This window comes from Patagioenas fasciata, chromosome 2 (genome assembly GCF_037038585.1).
Source record: "Patagioenas fasciata isolate bPatFas1 chromosome 2, bPatFas1.hap1, whole genome shotgun sequence".
Classification (NCBI taxonomy): domain Eukaryota; kingdom Metazoa; phylum Chordata; class Aves; order Columbiformes; family Columbidae; genus Patagioenas; species Patagioenas fasciata.
The window spans coordinates 41934738-41950046 of record NC_092521.1 but is presented as its reverse complement, the minus strand read 5'-3'; the positions used below and the strand labels follow the sequence as shown (position 1 = coordinate 41950046).

The window sequence follows — 15309 nt, the reverse complement described above, 5'->3', positions numbered from 1 at the left end:
TAATAATATTTACATCTGCTCTTTCAGGTTCATTGACATCAGTTTAACAATGAATCTAAGATATTTTCCAATGTAGAGATGTTATTACTTCTTCTTATATCTTTCTGGAATAACTGTCTATAAGAGCCGCAACATGGGCTCACAGAAAAGTGTGAGTTTCCACCAAAACAATACCAGAAGACCAAAATATAAAAACTCTTCAGGGCAGGAACTACCCTCGAGTGTGTCTGTATAACATTTGCTGACAATAGGACTCCAGTGAGGGTGTCTAAGATGCAATTACATAATGCATATATATATATATAGAATGGATGTGTCATTACTGCAGTGTAATCTATATTCGGAAACCATAACAAGAAAAGCACTTTGTCCCCTTTTTTTTATTTTTTTAATTTCACTAGGGGAAAAAAGTGTCTTTGATATATGGAGCATTTTATGAGACCATCTTTTTATTTTAATAACTGCTAATTTGCACACCTAATGTCAATCCTGGTGCAATTAATTGTGGATGCAAATGAGAATGTTTAGCTGTCTAATCACCTGATTGTGCCTATAAATCAGTGACAGTAATTATGTGTGTAAATGCTCATTTCAGCCTGCAATTAATTTGACCAAAATTGATAGGACAGAAAAAATTACCACCCTAGGCTGAAATTTGGTCCCCAGTGTGTAAAAAGAGAAAGAATCTTCCTCCTCTGCCTCTTGTGCCTAAATTGCAGAGAGCTAAGTAGACAAAGAGCAATGATTCCCCAGTCCCAAATAACTCACTGCCAGAGATCTACAATAAAGTGCAATGGGAGAGGAAATATTTCCATAAGGGTTCATTAATCACAACACATTTGCCATGCACAACCACTCTGCAGAGCAGGTAAAGAACCCTATGGAATGTTACCTGGCACAGCATGTCATTTTCATAATAGGGAAAGTATTTTTTGCACAAATGCTGTAGAACTGAAGTTGCAGATGGCTCCATTGGCAGAGCTAGAGCCTTCTGGCACAACCTTCGGCAGCCAAGGCTACTTTCATTTTTTATAGCAAGGATTAGTGATATCTCAAAAGAAGGATGCTGAAATTTTCTCTGCCCACTATGTGCAATATTTCCAGGTGTGCCCTTTGGAAGGACATGTGAGGCAGGCCAAATGAAAACCCACCCAAAAACCAAACTACAGAAAGAAATGCAAGTCTTACCTGTCGCTGTTGCACTGCAGTACACTAATGGGAGGTCTAGGAACAATTAAACTGATTGTGATTGAGAACCTGGGGGTCCAACGAATGCTGTTAGTAGAACTGCACAGCAAAGATGCCTTTCCAGCTCAGTGGCTTCTCTCAGATCTGGGCAGCAGGCCATTTTGCTCTGCCTAACCCTGAGGACATCTGAGAGCCCCAGTTATCCCATCATACTTTAACCTATCTAGACCTGCTCAGTGTTTTGTGTGAGAGGTAGGGCTGGTGTCTTGCTTAATGCACCTCCATGGTCTTAATCTCTGAGTGGTTCATTGCTGCTTCACTCCCATGTGGGACTTTGATAACATTCAAAGCCACCTGGTGTGATTTTAATTTAAATGTGAATTTAATGTGTTTTTCTTTTATATTGCAATGATGTGCATTGTCAAGAGAACTGCTGCAGGCTCAGACCTGGACTGTCAGCTGTTTCTCTGTGCTAGTCTCTGTTTTTGTTTGACACATATTCCTGAGTAAAGCTGTGGCTCTACAGTGGTGTGTGTGCTGGGTACAAGGGTATATTTGGTACAAGGGTACATTTGGTACAAGGGTGCATTGGGTACAAGCACAGCAGTCATTCCTCACAGTGACAAGTGAGTCTTGGGCTGTTCTGCCAGTCAGGGGCCAAAAATCTTCTCATCGGCAAGGATACTGCCAGAGTTACAATTGAACAGGAGAGGGATGAAAGGTTGCATGCAGCCTATATACAAAGAGGTTCCACAATTCACCATGTTCCACCAGTTATGAAAAGGATTTTAAGACATGGACTTGTGAAAAGGAGGAGAAATACTGAAGTGTTCTATCTTAACCAATTTAAACAATTCATATTGGAAGTGGTCAAAATTTACTAACATTTTTCTTATTAGAAATTTATTTAAAAAAAAAAGCTGTGAAAACATATTAAAAAGATCATAAGGAAATGCTTTCAAGACAAGGATGTGAAAGATATGGTGGGAAAAAGAGAAACAGAGATCCCTATCAGTTAGTAGCTCAACAGGACACTCCAGTATGATGCAAAATACCGTGATGCAAGACAATATCTTAATCTTCAGATTTTTTTCATTAAGTGAGATTGTTTTCTTCAGCCAGCCTTAATTAGTTTTGAACTGAAATTGTAGTAGCAGGTTAGCAGCCTAGACTTTCTGATGCAGGATAAAGGAGAGCAGATCAGAATAACAGAGCAGATCGAAGGCTGTGCACAGTAGTCACTGCACTGTGACACTGGTGTGTCGTGGGAGACTGCTGCAAGCTCTGCAAGGGTCACAAAAACCATAACAGCAGCCAGGTGGCTTGGCCATTAGAAAACACCCCTTGTTTTCTAAAACCATTCATTGCTCCTGCACCCACCAAAATCTATTCAAGAAGCTGGTCTCCAGGTGGTTTTCCCCCTGCTTGCACTGGCCACCAGTGCTGGCACGTGCTTTCTGACCGCTCCTTCTCTCATTTGCTGGTTACTACTGCCAGCAGCAGCAGCCTGCTTCTTCCCGCTGCTGCTGCATGGGAGCTAGCGTGGTGAGTCACTTCCAGTCACCAAGGGAAACCACGGCCAGATCTCCTCTCCTCCTAAAATAGGAGCTCATAGCTTCATCTCCTCTCCTCCTAAAATAGTCAAACTATGACAAAAAGTATTATATATTTAGCAGTATCTGAAATATGATATTCAATGCATTAGACAGGTGGAAAAGCAAGACAATGAGCTCAGCCATAGCAGGGCCCCAGGCTAAGACCAGCCCAGGCTTGCAGTGTGGGTGGTCTTCTGAGTCACATAGAGTTACACAGAAGGGAGATCAGTTCTTTGCAGGTTCTGAGTAGAGACCATTGCAGTTTCAGCTTTTTTTACCCCCATTATTTAAAAAACTCTGAGGGAGGCCATATAATCAACACATCCCCCCTTATATTTCAATTCAGAAAACTGCATACTTGAAAGGAATACTATTTAACGAATAAGACAATGCCAAGCTTTTAAAATGGTTTTACGAAGGCAAGCCTTTTCTTCAGTTTAGTTTGCTCTTTTGCTCTTATCATATCAACTATTACAAATTGCAGTACAGTAATCCTTTTATATGAATATTCATTATTTTGAAGTACACTGAAAATATCTTGGTTATTTTCAAGCAGAAGCACTACCTGTAAAATATCATTCTGCATCTCTACAACCTCTCTCTTTTATTTCTAGGTATTTCCACACAATATACTTGGGTATCCGGAGTCGACGGAGTGGAGAGAATGACAGATGGCGGTTTTATTGGAAAATGGTGTATGAGTATGCAGATGTGAGTATGCTGCATTTGCTAGCCACGTTTCTGGAAAGTGCACCACAGCTGGTCCTGCAGCTCTGTATTGTTGTACAGACTCGTACACTCCAGGCTCTCCAAGGTAGGGGCTCATTTAATCTATTTGGTTTTTATCATTTTAGGAAGATGTAATTTCTATACATACATATTTATCTTTCTTTCAAACTGCAGTGTGCCTTGTACTCCTGGCATAAGAGCAGATCTTGCCTGCTAGCTGCTATTAAGCTGTTAACAATGACTGTCAAGCAAGCCTGTGTTGCCAGAGTTTTTTTAGCCTTTCTTCTTGGCCCTGGGTAGTGGGTAGGATTTACAATGTTTTGCTTTCTGCATGTCCTTGTAATAGAAGTGCTCTTCTGATTATCCACTGGGCCAATGCGAAAATTGCATCAATCAAACTGTTGCTCTTCTCCCTATGCTTCTTTCTGTGAATGTTCAAAACCTTCCAAACTGCAGTAATGAGGTTCATATGGTATTATGCCAAACAGAAAATGGCACAGCAGAAAACAACTATTCTGTGGAGAAAATGCTAGTGTCTATGAAATACATGTCCATCAGTTCTTGGCCACGTTTATATGAAATAATACAAGTCACCTCCTGAGCATTACAACAATACTCATTCCTTCAAGCTCTGGGTTTCCTTCTAAGGTGGATGTTTTCAGCAAGTGTCATTTCTTCTTTAAAATTGTACATGCATTTGTATGTCCAGCCATAGGGATTGTCAGTCAGTGATATATAAGACTATCTCCTGCATTTTTAATGCTACTTTTGGCTACTTGACAATTTTCCTTTTGTATTGCACCACAGTTCTGCATTACGGCTGCGCGTGGGCAGCAATTATTGACAAGGGAATGAGGTAAATGAGAACTTGGGATCCAGAAGGTAACACAAACATCATGAGGTGGTGAGGAGTGAAGGGATGAAAGGAGGAAGAGCAGAGGAACAGAAGGAAGAAGGAAATGCAATGGTTTTACCATTTATTTTTAAAAAATTACTCATGTTCCTGCCACTGTACAGGATAAAACCTTGTTCTAAGAAGATCTGCGTCTAGTTAGCTTATTATGAGTAACATGCAGTGAGACTGATTGGGTCAAAAAGAACCAGGAACAAAGTGGGTAACAGTGTGAAGACCTTGATCCTGGCAAGTTTCCCGTGGATAAATCAGAGGCTTTTCCTTTACCTTCCCTTTGAACTGATATCCAATAACAGCTGTCCTGCTTCCTGTGTTTTCTGGTTTTGTTTCTTTAGAACTAAAACTCTGTCACCTTAAGGGGAAAAGAAATCCAAATTTTCTATTTTAATTAGTTGGTGCTCTGTACAAGAAAGGTTGCCTAAGCACTTCCTAGAGCTATTTGTCAAAACTATCCGGCCCCATACCAACCAGACCAAACTATTACCATTCAAGAGAAGGTATAATCACTTCAAGTAGCTTTGTCCCCCCAGAAAAAAGAGAGTCCAGAGAGAGGTTTAGGAGAAGAACATAGCCAGAATACTGTATGGTCAGCTGTAATTTAGCTGTCTTCATAAACTATTAATACAGAAGGCCTCTCGCCCTCATTTTAGTACAATAACAGCTCTGTCTATGAGAAATGTGGCTGGCAAGTAGGCACTAAGCCTGTGATGTACTCTGCAAGTGGTTGTTAATTAGAGAAAACCTGAAATGCTTCAATTTAAAAGGCAAAATTGGTTCCTGAAGCCTGCAATCAGCTCTGTGAAATCTACGTATCAGAAACCAGAAATGAATAAAACTATAATTACGGATTTCAGCTGAGAAGGCTGAAAATATTTACTGATCCTCTCTTCCCTCATTCTCTTCCATCTTCCAAGGAGAAAAGGCTACATTTTTAAAAAAATTAAAATTAAACAAGGTTGTAGCATTTTCTTAAACAGCAGTACCATTATATTCTCCTGATGAAAGCTAATACATTTTAGTACATTGCCAGCCGTGAAAATTCTTTTTGCGTTCTCTCTCCCTTTCTAAAGAAATGTTAAGGATTATGCATTGCGCTATAGGATGGTAGATTTGCTCTGCAGCTGCATAAGGAGAGCATAATTTCTCTCTGTGATATCATGATACAACTGGGAGTTTTAAAAGGTCTAGCCATAAGGTATATGCTTCAGCTAGCTGTCCACTCACTGAGCCTGTTATAGAGATTTCTAACATGGATCAATAAACAGTGTGTTTGATTGATTTTCTTTGTCTAGAGAATGCTATTTGGTTTTTATTATTGTTCTTTTAGTTTTCTGTCCCACAGGACAAAGTTATCATGACAATTGATAAGTGCCATCACTTTTCCACGTTCTTAAAAGTATACTTCTATCACTAACCACAAATTTGGCATGGGAAATGAGTGACACTGGAAATGTCTTGGTCTATAAGCAGGGTATTTCTAACATCAAGCCATTAACGACCACAAGAAAAACTGTTCAATATATTATTTATGAAATTGTATATTTTCCATTCCAAATGCACCAAAATAGCATCAATCCCTGCAAGGACGAAAACTCATGGACTCCACACAATTCAATATGAATTCAAGCAAAACCATTTATTACAGAGACAAGCCTCCTTATATATGCAGTTATTTCCTGATCACGCTTCCACGCTCCAAGCATGCATTAGCTGATTGGATATTGTCCATGTTCACGGGCTGTCCACGCACCCAAGTCCCACTGCTAATAGGTCCGTTGATTTACACCACGTTGGGGCCTTGTTATTTCGGAGTTGGTTCTCTCCCACGGCAGGTCCTGTTCCCAGCCTTGAAATTCCTGGCTGGTTCAGTAACAAATCTCCATCTAACAGCAACCCCTCCACAACTCAGCCTCAAGAAAATCCCTCAAATCTCCCACAAATCCCAACAGGAGAATACTGTCAGTGTGACTGAAGATTCCCTGTTTTGTAGTAGGTATTGGCTAGGTGTATATTATTTCTTATTTCAGTCCTTAAGACCTGCTAATCAAGGTAAGAATACAGTACTGTATTATACATCAACCTTATCAAGACTTTCACCACAAGGAACCTTCAGCACTTACCTGGACTCCCCAAGCATTAACTGAAAAACTGCAGCGTGAACTTCCAGCAAGGATTGTGTTCCCCTGTACTGTGGGTGCTGCAGTAGAATGTTGCAAATGCAGGAGGCCATAGACAGTCATTCTAGAGTGGCATCTCTCATCTGCTTTGGCACTTAGAGAAATCTGAGTATTGATAAAACAGCACCTAAATTAGTATCTAAAAATCTGATTCTTCTTTAACATTTCATCAAAACTGGCATAATTAGAGGAAATTATCTTTCTTATTCTGCCTACAACCAGCAGCCAGGTCCCTCCTAGAGCGGAAGGAGTGAAACAGCTTGTGGGGGAAGCTGATGATTTCTCAGTGCTGATTCTTCAAGACAAACACCTTTAGTATGATGTTGGACTGATCTGGCGCTGTGCTAACTCCCCTATTACCTCCACCTCTTCCACCCTGGTGGTTCCTTTGATTTTGAAGAAATACCAACTCTCCAGAAGACAGATGTGCCTTCAAAATAAGTAATTCCTCAGTCTTTTCCTCATGGGAGTCTGTTTCACTTCCTTTCTCTTCACATGCTACGAACGCAGAAGTCCCATAACAACTTCCCTGTTGAGCCAGCAGCACCTCCAAACTGTTTTGTGTTTTGTTTGGTTTGGTTTGGTTTTTTGGGAGTTTTATGCCCTTTTTTTTCCCCTTTTTTTTTTTCTTTTCTTTTCTTTTCCTTTTTTTCTTTCTCCTCTCCCATGGTTACTCTGTAGGAAAGTCATCTCCAAAGCAGCTTCATGATGGGAGTCACTAGCTTCACCAGTCCTGTTCTAGGTGGGAACTGTATGAGGAATGAGACAGCTCTGCACATGGGGGGAGCAGTGGCAGAAAGTCCAGTGAAACTACTGATGCTCATCCTGCATCCATCTGCAGGTGAGCTCATTCCACTACCAGAAACAGTCTAACAGCAATAGCCTGGAGGCCAGGGTGGGCTAGCTGATTTCAGTGGCAACCTACATACACCAGCTGCCTAAAACTTCTTGCGAACCTGGGACCTTCGCCCCATGTTTTCAGTTCTGCTCCCAGGCTGGGCAACCAGGTCCTGCACTGTATCTACCTCAAAGTCACAGGGAGCCAGAATACAGGGGTTGAAAGTGTTTGGCTTATTGGATAACCCAAATAAATTCAGCAGGCTGTAAGTGATTCCCTCAAAAATGCCTCCACTCTTCAAGCCATTTAGCAAATAAGCAGTAGTTTCACAGTCTTTGCTATAGAAACAAACGCTTCCACAATAGACTACCTTATACCAAGCATTAGGCAGGTTTGCTGACACAGCAAGATCAGTCTAAAGGCTACAAGGCCTTTTCTTGGTTGGGTCTCTAGACATCCAGTGTAATGGCCACATCCCACTACATTTGCTCTGCTGACTTAACAGGTTTTAGGACAGATAAAGTCATCAATAGATCTGGACTGGCAAGATGGCTAAATGTGGTTACTCTCCATTCACTTGAAGCCAACTTAACCTGCAGGTTGCACCTAAAAATCTTTTATTTAATCATGGGGAGTCCTGCCAGCACCTCACCCAAGCTGTGTGCTCCCATCACATCACTGGCATTCCCATGCTGCACAATTATTTTCCCTGTTACTAACCTGGTTGAAGCTCAGTGGTATCCAGCTGTACTCCCCAGGGCAGAGTTTGTCACACAACTGGGTGGGTACGTAAGGTCAGGGCTGTCCCTTCTTCTGGCACCTCATTTTGGAATCATGCCCACAGACTGGCAGTCATCCCTTGGCACTCTCCTCTTACTTCCTTCAATTTTCCCACTATGCTGTTTGATTTTAGAAAGACTTCCTATGTTAAAATTAGTAAAAGTCAGCAAGCAAAAAATCCTGCTGATCATCTGATTGGAAAGAGACTCCTTATCTCTTAGCTTATGGTTACTGTCATCTGACTCAAGGGCATGGTGTTCTAACTGCTCCTAGACGAGCAGATAGACCAGATTACTCCCTGGATTTACCACAGATTTCATTATTTATGCTGTATTAATTAACAGATTGCTTAAATTATAGATTAGCTTCTCATTCCTGTTTACTGCATATTATGCCGGCTAGTCAGCACTTGACATTTTTTTTCTTTATCAGCCCTTGGCGGGGAGTTGTTCTGGCTTCTCCATACAGTACTATTAATCAAAGTCTCTATCAAACTTTAATCAAAGTCTAATCAAAGTTTATATCATACAAAGCTGCAGTTCTTAATATAGACTGACAGTAGTGCAGAAGCAAGATGAGAAGTTCAGAACAGTTTATAAATTCATTAAATTTCATTGAAGTCACCACACTCCCATAGAGCTCCTGGATTCTGCTGAAACTGCATTTCCATGAAATCTCCCTGGCCAACCATTTTCCCATTTTCTACCAGTTCTGTTGGAAACTCCTACACTGTTCATATGTTGACACCGCAGACAGCATACAGGAGTTCACAGTGCCACCAAACATTGCTCTCCAGTCCTTCTACTCCAAATAAATTCCGGTTCCTGCCTGAGCTGAACAAGAAGGTCAGAGACTTGCTGGCAGTTTATGACATGGCTGATAGGTCCTAACTTTATCTGGCAGAAGGCAATTATGTGTTAGCTAGTTCATTAAAAAAATCTTCTAGGAAAGCTCATCCTCATGCATCAGGGATTCAAACTTTTTTCATATCAGCGCAATAAACTGAAATTCATTTAAATCTATACAATTTTTTTGTGAGGACAACACTATGCTTTCACATAGCTTTTCTTTTTTTTTGTGACCTTCACAGTAGTTTTGGATTGCTCTGTAAAGTTCTGCCTATATTTGCAGTGCTCTTCAAATTAAAAAAAAAATCTGGTGTAAAATATTATACAATTCAATATGTATTTGTATGGAAATAAGGTGCGGCACTTGAGTTCTGGGCAAGCTGCCACTGCTTTGCTCTGCGCTGTCAGGGTTCTGCACCACTGCAGTCCAGCACCCAGACTTTCCAGAGAGAAAGAAAAGCAGAGGAAGCAATAGTCACAGATTCTGCCTACAACTTGGAAAAACAGATTTTCAGTGACAAAGCTGAACAAATACGATATACAATGGAGTAAATGTGTCTTCTGCAAACGACTTTTAAACTGGTCTGTAGGCTCCTTTGCAAATCTTAGAATGTTATCTTTTACTTATTAGGACAGAGCCATCACATTAGCAGATCCTTGCTTCTGATAGGACAGGAGAGGACTTCCTGAAGGCGATCATATAGTATAATCCATTTCATAACCTGATTAGAATCTTAAAACTAGTTATATCCTTTGTATCTAATACACCAGTTGGAAGTTTAATTCTCTGATTGATTGAGACCTGCTGCTGCTGTCCTGCCTTTTTAATTTCATCAGCAGTCTGCCCCTATTCATTTTTGTGCCATCCCTGTTTTTACACTTGTTCCCTAAGGAAATTAGGTTCATGTGATTATATAGTCCATTTCTGTCCTTCAGTCATGACTTTTAAGAACTTCTGATCCATTGCACTATTTAAATCAATATAAAAGAGCAGCTAACATCTCAAAGATAATTGTGTTTCTTTAAATGTTGTGAAAAAAGCAATCAAGGAAAAAAAAAAAAGAAAAATGAAAGCTTCCACTAAAGGGAAAGCAAGGCAGCCTTCAACAGTTAGTCTTTTTGTTAGACACCAGCCACCAGTCAGTCCAAATATGCATCCTTCCACACATGGCATTGAACAGCTCTCCCGTGCCTGGTGGGACTATTATGACAGACAAATGGGATTAGGGAATATGAGACACTTTGATGGGGAAATAAGAGTCATTCCTCCTGATACACATTCTCTCATCTCATGAGACGTTCTGCATTCCCTTGATTATCTTCACAGACTTTCACCTCATCAGTTCCATTCTGAATTCATCTTTGGTGAATATGGATGACCAAGGCTGTACAAGAGTACTCCAGATGACATTTCTTCAGAGCTCTCGTATTTCTCATGGCAATATCTCACTAGGTACAATCCACGATTGAAATTCCCTGTTGACTCAGGCATTGCAGAGGTGAATCCTGCTTATTTCAAGATCCTTTAAAACACACGGGCTCTTCTGGTGTCATGTCACTCTGGTGAGGCTTCAATTACATTAAAAAAAAATTAGCAACTAGATGCACATAATTAAATTTCATCTCATTTCTACTTTTCTAGCCTGCAAGGTACTTCTAGTTTTTCCACATATCACCCTCCTTTTCCACATTGATAATGTCTCCTAAAACCTTATTTGTATATTGCCTTTTAAAACCAAGGTCATTAAGAGAAATATTCAGACAAGATCGGTTCCAAGGGTAATCAGTACTGAAAAAAATAACAATAATCCTACTTCAGCCCAAAAATTTCTCAATAGCATTTCAGCATGATTCTGTAGTGTCTTTCTCTACCTAGTTCCTCTATCTGCCTTACCTATCTTCTACTAATCCTCATTTTCTCAAGCTTCACCAGTACTTTCCCATTAGCATGGCAATCACCATTCTGCCAAAGTTTTGATAGATTAGATCTGCCACATTTTATTTGTTCAGAAAGGGGCTATAAAAGAAAGATTTCAAGTTAGCTGAGCCTCTGTGGCTCTCTTATGATCTGCTTTTTTGTAGATATCTGTTATTTTTCATCTTCTTTTATGTTTACCTTAATTTGCAATTAGTTTTTCCTTTAAAAGCTTCTCTAAAGCTTTGTATTGTATTGAAGCCTGTACTGTAGACCTGTTTTAGCCAGGTAATTGAGAAATGCCCCAGATTGCCTCTTTTCCAGTCGCATGGCACCAGTTCTGAGTGGAGAGACTTACCTGAGATGCTTCTCACCAGAAGCAAGATTTCATGCATCAGCTTTTTTTGAATCCTGAAGCAGAGGTTTTCTAGTTGCACTGGGTGAAAACAAGGAGCTCTGAGTTTTGCTTCCACATACTAATGCAGATTTCTTTTCTGTTCTAATTTCTTATCAGCTGGCTCTGTCTTTGAGCCCTTGTTTCAAGAGCCCTTACTGAAAACTGACCTATAAGGCGCAGCCTTTACTGCTAATCATCCATTTTCCATTTCCACCTAGGCACCATTTCTGAGGTGGGTTTGTGTACAGCTAGTTTTTAAGCCTTTTTCCAGAATTTTTCACTTTGTAGGGTTTAGAAGATCCAGAAGTTCTTCTGTGTTTTACCTTAAAGAAAATCTGATTCTCTTCCACAGGGAAATCCTCGAACAATTAACTTCTACTGCCTTCACACATTTCTTTAAAATTCTGATTATATTCTAACAGATTTATTGTTGTTTATCCCTCCATTTTAACTAAATTAAACCAACATTCGTGTGATCTGATTCTACTTTTTACAATTAGCTGTCGTATAATAACCTCAACACCTTCTGTAACTAAGTTTAGAAAGAAGCCTCTCTGCTTTCTGTCAGAAAATCTGTCAGTTGTCACACTCCAGAATATCTGGGCTGCCTTCAGTAGCGTGTGTTCTCTGGTGTATATCTTAGAAATCAGAGTCTTCCATAAAGAGGCAATTCTCTGCAGAATTTCTCCCTGTAATAACCGTTTGAAGATCTCTATCCATATCCAAATTTAACTCTGGAATTCTACAGCAGACTCTCAACAACTACCCACTATCTTTCCCCAAAGTAATTTTGTATGCAAACAGAATCTGTTTTATTGGGGATCCCTTTCTGAAACATCAGCCTGTCATTCCATTCACATGAACTGCTTTTACCATTATTTCCATCTTTTCTGAATGCCACCTCCCCTTCAGTACCTGTTTCTGGGGAGTGATCACAAGTCCATGATGTTTCTGTCACCCTATAGTTCTCTTTATAACCCTATAGTGCTTTATGTCCTGCACCCATGGCTTTATTTCCTCCTTTTCCTGGTATCCTGTGCCCTTTCCGTTCATTCATCTATAGGAATGATACATCAATATAACTTGTAAATGCAAAAGAGGCAATGTATACAACATGGCAGGTATTGTCAGGAAGAGCTGACAGTGATTATGTTGTTTCTTAGCACATCTATAACAAACCCAGTATACAGGACCTCAACCTCTGAAAGTCAACCAGAAAAGGTATTAGTGAGCTATTTTCTTCTTTCTGTTAAAGTGCAGGAAAAAAAAAAAAAAAAAAACAAACAAATTCCTCTAGCAACATCAGGAGCAAGAGTGGAACTGCCTCCAACATTTTTTTCACAAATAGTATGTTCTGGTGACTCTCCTTTTAACTCCGTTTGTGCTTGTATCTTTATCCTTCTTTAGTTCCTACTAACCTGTCATAAAAAGACCACAGGATCACATGGCACTACATAGACATATCAGTATGAGTTTGTGATATGATGCAAAAAGAAGTAACATTTGTGGAGCTTGGCCACTCATTGCCCATTTTTTGCCACTTATGAAATCACAGGTAAAATGAATATGCTATGCAGGTCATTCTGAATGAGTGGCAGTAAGGCTTCATGACATACCAGCATGAAGTTTGCGTATGTCATTTTAATAGAAAAAGGTCATTAAAAACAGGATTAGGAAGATTTAGTATACATTTTACTGCTACTCTTTCTGTCTTCTTTCATCTGGCCATTTTAGATGGGTGCCTCCTTCACTAAATTTTGCAAAATCTTGTCATGTATCTACATATGCGAGGTCAGCTTTAGGAAAAGATTTTGTAATACCTTAAAACTATTACGCCAGTCTGAAAGGACAGAATTTTGTTTATATAAACTTCTGTTTGCATATGAATACTCTTTTGAGATTGGTTTCTCAAAGCTTCTGATGCAGCTTGTCCTGGCACCAAGCTGATAGTCTCACCTGTGAGTGCCATTTCCAACTCATACAGATTGAGATATATAATTTCTTAACTTGTCACATAATCAAACAATAAGTTGTACTGGAAGATAACCAGAAGATCATCTAGTCCAAACCCTGCTTGAAGCAGGCCCATGTTCAAAGACAGATCAAATTCCTCAGGGCATGTCTCTTTGAGTTTTGTGGGCTTCTGTGCATGGAGATCCCACAGCCTCTCTGGGTGAACTGTACCAGGGCTCACCACTCCTGTGAAAATTTATTTTCTTACAGCAAACCAAAACTTCTCTTGCTGAGATTTAGGACTGTTGCCTCTTGCCCTTTCACTGTGTGCGTTGAAGAAAAGTTTATCTGGGTTTTCTGTACATTTCCCCCTTAGATAGGAGAGAATGGCGATTAGATCTCTCTGCTTCACACCCCTCTCTCCAGGCTACCCAAACCCAGCTCATGTGCCATGTGCTCCAGCCCCTGACCACCTCGGTGGCCCTCCACTGGCCTCGCTCCAGTTTGTCAGTGTCTTTCCTGTAGTGGGGGCCTAAAATGATATGGATATGCAACAGTTTGCCTTTGTAAGTCTTTTTGCAGGTCCTCGCAGCCTGCCAAGATCCCTCTGCAGGGCAGCCTTGCCCTCCAGCCCATCAGCTGCTCTCCTCTGAGGGGTCCAGGCTTTAAGATCATTATGAGCCTGGAGGTATTGTGAAGAGAAATTCCTTACTGTTAGGGGTAATAAAAAAAAAAAAAAAAAAATTACTTTCTGGTTATCTACAGGTTTTTAAATTAAATAGTGCCTCCACAAACCTGCTAATATATACATAGTGGTAAGGACAGCCTGAGACACAAAATAGTACATTTAGTTTCTGCAAGCGTGATATATTGCCTACACACTGCATTTTTTTCTGTTGGGGAATGTCAGAAAGTTAGTGGCATATCCTTCTGTTCTCTTTTTGTTGTGATCAAAGCACATTTTCCAAACAAATTCGTAGTTTCATTTTGGGTTACTATGTTTTCTATGAGTGGTACTTTTATTCAGTGGTGGGAAAAAAGTGATGCATGCTTGGCACAGAAAAAGCTATCTTGTGTCTAATATAGAAGTGAGAAATTTCAGTCGTGATGTGTCTTACCCAAAGATTGCTCAATACTGCAAAGATAAGAATTAACTTGAAGACTTCATCAGGCAGTGGCCTTTAAAGCTCCAGTTTGGGAGATTTACTCATCTAGCTTTAACCCAAATACATAGATCTGAAATTTTCTTGGCTATTTTCTGTGTTGGTCCATGATATATCCCATCCTTTTTTATCTTGTACCTTTTGGCCTATCTGCAAAGTTTACCAGAAGAGCAATCCTTTCTGTTGAGAGTGATTTTAGCTGAAAGTTGCAGGTCAAAGTGGGACTGTATGTTCTAAAATGCGTCTTCTATGAGGTTCAAGTTTAGTTGTATACAGGATTTAACACAGGTGATGAAATCACTGGTGGAATTAGTATCAATAAATGATTTTATAGATATTAGCATAAACTAGGTGAATATTGAACTGCAAATATCAACACAATCCATTGAATTCATTTTCTGCACAGAATTTTGCAAGTGTCAATGAACATCCAGTGCTATAGCGAGACTCAAACGAAAAGTCCATTCTGGCAGAGCGGGTTGTGTCACCACTGTGGTTGCCTTCTCACTGGAGTCACTGGAACTGCTTTCACCAGTAAAAACTGTTTACCAGGCTGGGGTTTACAGGAACATTGTTTTACAAAAAAGTATTAAATAGCTCTGTTTTATGTTAGACTTGACATTCTACCTAACCTAATGGGGATACAAACCTATTAAGTATGTTTTATTAGTTTTGGGTTTTCTTAACTAAATTATAATGAAAATAAATTTCAAATCCTTTTTTTCTTTGTCCTGTGGGTTTTATTTCTTGTAATGCCAGTTAATAAAGTGGTAAACTATATTCTGTTTTCTCTATATAATGAATATCATTGAA

At 39.8% G+C, this 15309-nt stretch overlaps 1 protein-coding gene across 1 annotated transcript in view; it reads left to right on the top strand.

Moving 5' to 3' along the window:
* Positions 1–15309, top strand: part of XKR4 (XK related 4) — a 236191-nt gene that overhangs the window by 142129 nt on the left and 78753 nt on the right. Inside the window, exon 2 of the mRNA XM_065832519.2 lies at positions 3398–3597. Within this exon, the coding sequence (XP_065688591.1) occupies positions 3398–3597 (200 nt within the window). The remainder of the gene's footprint in view (positions 1–3397; positions 3598–15309) is intronic.